Raw genomic sequence first — 10,085 nt, forward strand, 5'->3', positions numbered from 1 at the left:
GCTGTGATTAAATTTTAGACATTTCTGTAAAAGAACAGAAGTCTTGTTCAATTTGCTGCTGCTTCTAAAGCAAAATATCTTGGACATGAACCCACCATGCAGAATTTCAAAGCAAAATATTTCATGCCCCTGCATAATGTAGCAGAAAGCTGAGTGTATCCTGAGGTGCACTGTAGCTCTGAGAGCTATTTAAAGTGCTTTTTAAAATGGCATTTCTTAAAAGTTGTTTAAAAAATACCCTGACCACTTTTAGATTTTTTAAGTTCAGTTTCACAAGAGATCTTCAGCCAATGTCAGCTCCTGTTCAGTGCTGTTCTAGGTGCCTAAATGGGCAATGGTTGTCTAGGCCTTTTCTTTAGTGCTGCTTTCCTATAGTGCTTTATATTTCATATCAGGTAAGTTCATCCAGTGGATAGTGCTGCCCTTCTTGTCATAACCAGAAGTACCTCAGTCTTATCAGTACTGAGGTATTCAATATCCCATGCACCTCCCAAATCTGCCACACAGTACAAACTAAGTATGCCTCTCCTGTGAGAGGTCCAATATAAGAGATATTTTCAAAGCAGCCCTGGCATGTCATACAAAACTGCCAGAGGCAAGGAACATCCCCAAGTCTGTAGCACTCATCCAGCATATGGATTCAGTTCCCTTCTGTGCCTGACAGTAAACTCACATCACTTTCCTCTCATCACTGAACCACCAAAAATAGCAGCAGCAAATATTTTTAGACTCTGAGAAGGAGAGCAGGAGCCTTCTCACTCACATGTGTGCCATGGGGCTGCAAAAAAGGATGGTAGGTGATAAAACCACAGAAAATTGTATGTTGTTTGGCTTATCTGTAAATCTCATCTGTATACTCTTTGGCTACATTCAGCTTGGACCAGATAAGCAACCATTCCTTTGGTCTGAATACTACAGAATTTGTTACTGCCATTTTCTACCAATTACTCTTTCATGTGTCTAATTTTCTTGGCCAGAAGATGGCATAGGCATTTCAAATTTAATTGTGCTGCAGCTTCACTGGAAGATTCTGTGTGATAATTAATCTAAATACAGTATAGCATTTTCTTTTCTGAATGCATCAGTAATCTTTCATTTATGCTGTGCTGATTATGTAAATTTTTCTCCAACTTTCAGCACAGTGAAACAAAACATTACAACATGGATTCTGATAGCTCTTTAACAAATCTATTCTTTGACACCTCTCTAATATACTGTTATGTAGTTCTCCAACTGTCCAGACCTGGAAGACTCAGGACCCTGAATTACTATTAACTGGAGTTAAGTGTGGAGGTTACTTAGGTAATTTCATTATCTGAACTTACCTGACACTAAAGTATTTCTGCTTTAGTTAGATTGTAAATGAATTTAAACCTCAAATATTTAATACTCTCCTCAGTGCTAACAAGTTACCTTCCTATCATCATTACTTCTGTAGGCAGTGGCAATGTCTTTAATTGCCCTGTTGGTTTCATTAGCATTCCAACTGGATGACAGCAGGTCTGAAAGTCCCTTCTGTGATGTGACAGAAGTGTACATGTGAATGAGGTTTTATGAAAATGGCAAAATAATGCAAAGTCTTTTCTCAGCTCCAAAGGAAAGACTTTATTTACATAATTTTAAGGCCACAAGGTTGGCTGTGGGATTTACACCTCTCACATTTCCCTGTATCACCACCTGCATCATCAGGGTTAACCTGGTTATGAGGAGCAAAGCCCACAGGCCCATCACGCTATTCAAATTTAATGTGCACGTGGACTTCTCGATTCAGGACAGGTTTATAAATAGTGTCTTTAGTTTAAAAATAGGTTTTTCAGATCTAGGGGAGTTGATATTATGATCTGTAAAGTGAATGAAGCTCCCAGGAGTAACTTGGGGCTTATGTAATATTTATTCCTACATTTTTGCTCAGCTGTTTTGTGCCATTTTGATGCTGAGCTGCAAGGATTGTTGGTTTCTTAGACACTTCAAATCTCTCTTCAGTGAAGCTAGGACTGCATACTTGTTTGTCTAGGTAACCTTACTTGACTTTGGGGTTTTTCCTAAGAAACCATGGCCATTGTCTCCACTTACAACTATTTTAATTTAGCAATTTTTGTTGTGCATGATCTCTGTGAAAACCCAAGCTGTGCTGCCAAGTACAACAACTTTCCAGAAATAATTTAATGCTAGAAAAGTTATGAACTGATCTTTTTCTTGAAACATTCTGTCTGGCTGATTTCCAAGGCAGAAGAAACGCTGAGTAAAGCTAAGATCTGTTTCTAGATACATGTACAAGAAAATTGTATTAAATTTGTATTAGCTACTCACAAAAACAGCTTTCACTCCTTGATTTTGTAGTTGTTTATGTTGTTTTGCTTTTTTTTTAAAGTGAAATGTTAGTGCTAATGGAACAATATTCAGGGCAAAAATGTTCATAGAATATGAAACAAATCTAGCTTTAATATTTGTCTTTGGGACACCATTTTGTGCATGGAAACATTATTAAATTAGTGGGGGCCTGGCACAATGCCTCTCTAAGGAAGAAGTTAATCTCTCTGATGCTGTACCCAATTATGAGGTATCACCTTTAAAGTTTCTGCTGCTGAAAGTGTTCACTGCTGAGCACCTATCATTGTCTTGTTTTCAGCTAGGAACATAAACTCTCAAATTAACACCCTGAGCAAAGGCTAGATAAATCAGAAAGATTTCATAAAACCAAAAAACCTGTGAGATATCCTTGAAGAAAATTGGTAGAAGTATTAGAATTATCAGAAACCAGTGCTTAAAAACATAAATAAAATAAAATGTAGATAAAAATATAAATAAATATGTAAATTTTTTGTGCTATTAGATGTGCAAAAGCTCTGTACATAACAAACTTGTCAGTATTTAAATGCAGTTTAATGTCTACAAAACATGAACAAAATATAGGAAAGCATCCAATTAATTAAGGCTAGTTATGAAAAAAATGGAAATTACTGTTAATGTGTCTGGCAATGTCCTACAAGTAGTGAAAAGAGAGTAGATAAAAATGACATGAATGTGATCATTAGAAACTAAGTTTGATCTAAAAATTAGCACTATCCTCTTTCTTTGAAGACATAGCAAGTGAACATTGGAGGTCTGAGACAATGGCCACTGAAACAAAATCCTTGTATGTGACTTCAATGACTGTTGCAGGTCCTGTGTTTAATCTTACCTAAAAAGATAATGCAACTCCATTTGGCATAAAGGATAAAACCCTCACCTAAAATTGGTCCATCCTGAAGCACTGATGGAAATGTGATGGTATGTGTTTCAAATTCAGCTACATGATGAAAACATGATGGCTTTTGGAAAGAATTAGTTGTAGGGAGCCAAAGCATTCCTGATCCAGGAAAAACTTCGAAAAAGGTGAATAGAATAGACTTGGCAACCAATATTAAAAGATATAGAAATAACTTGTGAAAAGAAGGAGAAAAAGTAGCCTTATGATGTTGCTAGCAATATGAGATCTTCTCTAAAATTCACTCAGATTTTCTGAGTACCAAATATTTTATCTGGAATCCCTTTAATGCTTTAAAGCACTGTTGTTTTTTTTTCCATACATAAGCTGTATCCCTTTTTTACAATAGGTTATTTTTCCTAGACTAAATATTTTAGAAAAGTAAAAGTACTTCTCAGTGCTGGCACTTGCGGAAAGAGCTCTGTTGACCACATCACCTTCAGTTCTCCTAAAATTACCAGAAGAATTAGTCATTTTTGAGCTGTGTTTAGCCCTTCATTCTAACTCTATGTCCACGAACTTTAATCTTTTTTCCATTAATATTATGTACATATTTAGGTTGCTAGAAATTTCTGTACACTTTCTACTTATCATTCAGGACATAGCACTAAATCTAGAGAATAACGACCCACACAGTAATTTGTGTATGTTCTGCAAGTACAATTTGCTACTGATACAACTTCATCATGTAGTTCTTATTGAGGCTGTCATATTCATTTTGACACCTTGGTAATCCCATAAGCATTTTTTCTTATAATCTGTCAGGGTCACAATTTTTACACTCAGTTAATGTTGTGTTGTGCTCTTGGAAAAGTCCAATTGTCTAGAAAAACACTGGTTTGTTTTCTGTTGTATTAATGCAGCTTTATATTCAGCAGGTAGATCTGATGTTGCTAAGTGTTTGCTGAGCAGAAAGACTTCTTTTGGTGAAAATATTTAGTGGAACATTGCTTTAGACAGCATCTAAAAACATAACTTGCTCTAACTGGTTACCAGATTATCTTTCTTCCCACATACATCCACTGCACAACATTTGCTTAAATTTATTAAAGCTTATTTGGCTTATGTCAAAGTCAAGAAATTCAACCTCTGCCTTCTCAGTTCAACCAACTGGTGTTAATGCATAATAATGTATTCTTTAGGTACACAAATCACATTTTTTCACAGTAACATGGTCTTACTCTCTGAAGAGAATTAATATTTTTTCTTCAAGAAAGAATAATTCAAGATTTTGATTTTGTGGCCTTTTTGAAGGGCTCAATATGCAATTTCACACTTCATTTATAGCATTCTGTTCAAAAATAAATCTGAAGATAAAAATTAAATCTTTTCTATATATGTTTTTGTGATACTCATCTTTAAAATACTAAATATTCTACAAACATAAGAGTTTAATTTCACAATATGCTGTTATAATATGGTGATTTCATAAACTAATAATATTTTTTAGTGATTGCAGTATCTAAAGTCAGGATCATGTTTGAAATAGTTTATTGTGTAGCATAGGAAAGCTCAACTTCATTTCAGATGCAACTTCAGGATCTGAAACAATGAACCTCAAAATATACAACCATCATAATAATGCCAAATTTTTTTACTTGAAATTTCTGTATTAGCAAAAGAGCACTTACTGTGCTCATAAGGAGAATGTATCTGAACTCCAGTTTGAAAATAACCCTTCCTGAAAGCCAGATTCAAAGTCCTGTCTGCAAACAGGTATCTGGTTTCCAAGCAGTTTCCACCCCTAACACTTTATTCACTCAGCTGACATGCTAACCATGAGCTGGCAGCTTGGGACTTGGTTTCCAAACTCATGATTTAATTTTTGGGTTTTTTTAAAGGCTACTAGGATATCCTGTCAGCCTCCTGCTAGCCTCCAATTTTCACATGAAACAGCTTGAGTTTCCAAGATCTTCAGTCTGTCATTCTACAACAGCTAGTTGAAAAAGCTGGAACAACAGTGTTGCATGATTTTATGGAAGCCTGAAATTTGGTTCATTCAGAGACAGAGTGCACACTCTTCCTAGACTTATTTGTTTCCAAAGCTAAAACTATTCAGACAAATATATACCATCCCTCACTTTTCAGTAAAACACCTTTTAAAGGGGAAAAAACCCTTTTAATTTTGTCCTTATCATTTGGCTAAAGTGGGTAAATAACAGCAATATCAATAATAATGGTGAGCAGCAGCAGAAGTTTTAGTGGATGACAGAGAAAGAAGTTTAGCATGGGCAGTCTCCAGCTAAGCAGAAAGTTAATAAGCAAATATAAATAGAATTCTTTCAAGTATTACATTTTAATAAGTGTCTGGATTTTATGTTATCATTTCACCAATCCTGCAATATTCTGGACAAGTGGGAAAAAACTTGCCAACAGCAGCTTCTAATTTACTTCTCACTTCTTGATTCCTCAGATAAACAAAGAGCTCTAAGTTCCATCCAGTCTCTTGTTCTTGTATCAGTTGCCACTACATCAAGGATAAATTCTGAAAGCAGTGTTTTTTTCCTGTGTCATCTTCTGCCTAAAGAAGCTCTGGTGTTTGTGCTGAAATGATCTGGAATTCTGCCAAAGGCTTCAGGATAAGCATATTTCAGTCTGGCAGTGAATCCCCAGTCAAAGACAAAACAGCTACAGACACTATCACAAGAAAGTTATTTATAAATCCAGATACTAAATCAAGGAAAACTAGTGCAGCAGTCTTTTAATCGAGGCCATTTGTTCCAGGTGCCATTAGTATCAATATCAAATGTGGTACTTTGTGCATGTATCAAAATGTAAACACAGCAGTGTAGGTAGCATCTGAAGAAAGATAATTTCTATGTTTTGTTCTGACAGTATTTGCAGACTGAACATTTCTAACTGGACATTTATAGCCTGAGGTCAATAAGGGCTGTGCATTTGAAGATATTTAAAATAATATATTAAAAAAGTAGTTTTGAGAATTTTAACAGCTAAAATGCCTTATTGGTCCATAGTTACTTTCACCTTTCCTAGTACCCTGCTATTAACTGTTTCTATTTTGTAAAAAGTAAATGCATAGAAGTAAAGTACAGTAAAATGTAAAAATAAAATAAAATCTCAAAGTAAATGCATAAAATGGTTCACCAAGCCCACCTTGGGTTAGCACTGAAGTGCTACATCATCTAAAACTAACAATATATTTTATTACAGGTTGCAATAGAAGCTTGCAATTAGTCTTCCATGAATAAACTCAGAACTACAAGGTTGAATATCAAATGCCTATGTATATATGCACATTTATATACCTACAAACATGCATGTGTAGATAACATTGATAGCTTTCTGTTACTTATGGATATGAATAACTAGAGCTTTACATGTAATAGTTATTAAAGAAATGAATAAAAGTGACATCAATGTCTCTTGTGAGCTTCTTCTTAGAAATTAGAATGATTGGGAGGCATTCAGATGGGTTATCATTTAAGCAACTAAAAAAGAAAATATAATGTATTCTCAAAAAATGGATTCAAAACATGATGGATTTTATTGTGTTTGAAGAATATCATCTCCCTTTTTTAAAAAAATGAAACAGCAGAATGTTTCATTGCTTAATTTTCCAGTTTGGAGGCAGAGAAAAATGGGGCATCAGTACTGTTTGGGAACTGTCTAGGCCACTGCCCACCATCTTTTTCATTGAAGAGCGTGTCTTTAGGAAAGACAACTATGTTCAACTAGACTCTTAGAAGTTTAGATTATTTAAGTACTTGCCAGCAGATTCAAAGAGAATAATGTAAAAGTCACAATAAAATCATAGAAGCCTGAAATATAAAGGGGAGAAAAGATATTTTAATTTCAGGACTGAAAACGTTAAGGTCTCGTTAATGTAACAAAAGGCAGATGAATAAAGAAGGTAAATGTGAGTATGGAAATATATTAGTATTATTAATTTTGCTAATTTTTCAGGACAGACTATTTAAAGCTAATGCAAGCCCTAAAGTTATGAATATTTTAATTTGATATGAATTCTGTGTGATGGAAAGAATCAAAATAGATGGCATGGTAAAAGTAATAGGTCATGGTAGATAAGCCTAAAGACAGTTTTTTTTTCTGAAGGTGCATCTTTAAGTTAAGCTGCCTTTTTAAACTAAAAATGAGTGTCTTATTTCTGATATATGAGAATGAATTTTGAGCTAGAAAGTAGAAACTAATTACATTTAAAGTACTCCACTGAGACTTCTCATTAATATAAAGAGAGCAGAAATTACAGAAAAGAGCAAAAGAAAAACTAATATTTGCCTTTTTATATTTATTTTACAGGAAATGTGTTTGTTGTAAGCCTGGCAGTTGCAGACTTGATAGTAGCTATCTACCCTTATCCACTGGTCCTCACATCTGTGTTTCACAACGGATGGAAACTGGGATACCTACACTGCCAGATTAGTGGCTTCTTGATGGGCCTGAGTGTGATTGGATCAATCTTCAATATTACAGGCATCGCTATCAATCGCTACTGCTATATCTGCCACAGTCTCAAATATGACAAGCTGTACAGCGACAGGAATTCTCTGTGCTATGTTGTTCTCATATGGCTCCTAACTTTCGTGGCTATCGTGCCCAACCTGTTTGTGGGCTCTCTGCAGTACGACCCCCGGATTTACTCGTGTACGTTTGCGCAGTCTGTGAGCTCAGCATACACTATTGCCGTTGTGTTTTTCCACTTCCTGCTTCCCATTGCCGTGGTCACTTTCTGTTACTTGCGAATATGGATCCTCGTTATTCAGGTAAGGCGGAGGGTTAAACCAGATAACAAGCCTAGGCTGAAACCACACGACTTCAGAAACTTTGTGACCATGTTTGTGGTGTTTGTACTGTTTGCAGTCTGCTGGGCTCCCTTGAACTTTATAGGCCTTGCAGTGGCTGTCAACCCCAAAACTGTAATCCCTAGGATTCCAGAGTGGTTGTTTGTGTCTAGTTATTACATGGCATATTTCAACAGCTGCCTTAATGCTATAGTATATGGACTCCTGAACCAGAACTTCAGAAGAGAATACAAGAGAATTATTGTCACGTTTTGTACAGCGAAAGTTTTTTTCCAGGATAGTTCTAATGAAGCAGGAGACAGAATGAGAAGCAAACCTTCTCCACTGATTACAAACAACAATCAAGTGAAAGTGGACTCTGTCTGAAAATGGGAATCTTACTATTATCACTCAACAGCATCCAAAAAAAAAGTGTCCATTTTATTAGATCTCCTGTTAAATATTATAGTGAAATATATCCTCTACACTGAAAGCACTTTGATAAAATTCCTTGCATGGTGTTTGGAAGCTTGTTACAGAGCCTTCACATACTGATCCTATTGTACAATGGTATATCCCTTGTATGATGGCATGATATCCTTGAGGAAGTAAAAGGTTATGAATGACTACTTTTTTTCTTAGATGGAGATAAGCACCTAGAAAGAGATTGAATCAGAAGTATCCATAATGAGTGGTTCAGTGAAACAAATCATAAAACTATTCCTGCCACTTTCCACATGCTTTTTCTGTCCATGTTAGATGTTCATGTCCTGATTCTAAAATATCTGAAAATTTATTTTTAAAAATGTAATCAGACATTTATGTAATGCATTACAAGATGTGAAATGAAAAATCAAGGTAATTGAAAATTCATTTGGATATTTGAAAAGTACCTCCTCTATCTATATATCTTTGCTACTAACATGAACACGAATATATATTTTTTGAATATTAAACCTCTCAAGTCCTCCTAGGAATGACATTCTCAATTGACTTCCCAATTTTAAAATAGCTTTTAGGAGGAGAAACATGCCTGAATGATTATCTTCAAAGCTCCAAGGGCAGGAGGATAAACAACAAGGAAGGAAAAGAGCCATGATTCATCAGCTCAAGCCGTTTCAGCATGAAAAAGAGGTGTAGGAAGGTTGGGAAGAGAAATTTAAATGACCATTATTTCTGAAGAGATGGTAACTCATGAAATCAGAAAGTGCCCCAGAGGAGTTTCTGGGGAAACACCCTCAAGAAGCATAAGTGAGGAGAAACTGTTATCTCTCGCTTGTGTAGAATACAGAAGTTCTAAATCTTTGTGAGAAGAAGATTAATGCATTTAATAGGAGTGATAGCTGAGTAGGACAGTTTTTCCTGGTTAGTGGAATCTTAAGCCCATGAAACACTGGGAAATGAGACCTATACAGGATGAGTATTTAAGATCCTTCTGAAACTGATGTCCTGAGAATAACTTCAGGCTAGCAGTTATTTTTTCATTTGCCTCAGATAAAACTTCTCAAATTAATAATTAGGTGTTTACCAGTATTATGAACATAGTGTAATAATCTAGGAGAATTAGACACCTTTAAATAACAGAAAAGATACTCCTTATAACAAAGTGGCACAAAGAGGAGCATGTGATTCTCAGGACTTTCCACAGACAGCAGGGAACTCATGAGTAAGGGGAAGTATAGTGTGAAGCGAGGGAGAATAGCAAGACAGGCAGTCTCTGGCAACAATGAATCTCTCTTTATAATGAAGTCCTCTGGCGGAGAAAAGTAATTCACAACAATAGGATTCACCTTCAAACTGACCTTAAAACGAAAGAGCATTTAGTTCTGGAAAGAAGCTCCAACTCTCATACATTTAATGCTTAATTGTTTATACCTTCAGTAACGTTCAAGTACACTTGAGCTTTTCCAAGCCAATTCCAACAATGTCAGTGGGACTAAGAGCTTCTGAGTAGCCATCAGACTTTTGTTAATCTGCGTTAAAATGTGAATTTTACTTAAACAGTTATTTTAAAATACTATTTACTGTACCAGAGATTTTCTTGAGGTTATATATCTTTGAAAACAACTGTCATTCTC

General features: G+C 35.4%; 1 protein-coding gene across 1 annotated transcript in view; it reads left to right on the forward strand.

The window, feature by feature from the left end:
* The window catches only part of MTNR1A (melatonin receptor 1A), a gene marked incomplete at its 3' end in the record, with an annotated part of 50,213 nt that extends 41,819 nt beyond the window's left edge, over positions 1–8,394 (forward strand). Inside the window, exon 2 of the mRNA XM_079306572.1 lies at positions 7,526–8,394. Coding sequence (XP_079162698.1) covers positions 7,526–8,394 — 869 coding nt within the window. The remainder of the gene's footprint in view (positions 1–7,525) is intronic.
* Between the last annotated feature and the right edge of the window lie 1,691 nt (positions 8,395–10,085).

Source organism: Erithacus rubecula, assembly GCF_903797595.1.
Source record: "Erithacus rubecula genome assembly, chromosome: 5".
In the NCBI taxonomy this organism is placed as follows: domain Eukaryota; kingdom Metazoa; phylum Chordata; class Aves; order Passeriformes; family Muscicapidae; genus Erithacus; species Erithacus rubecula.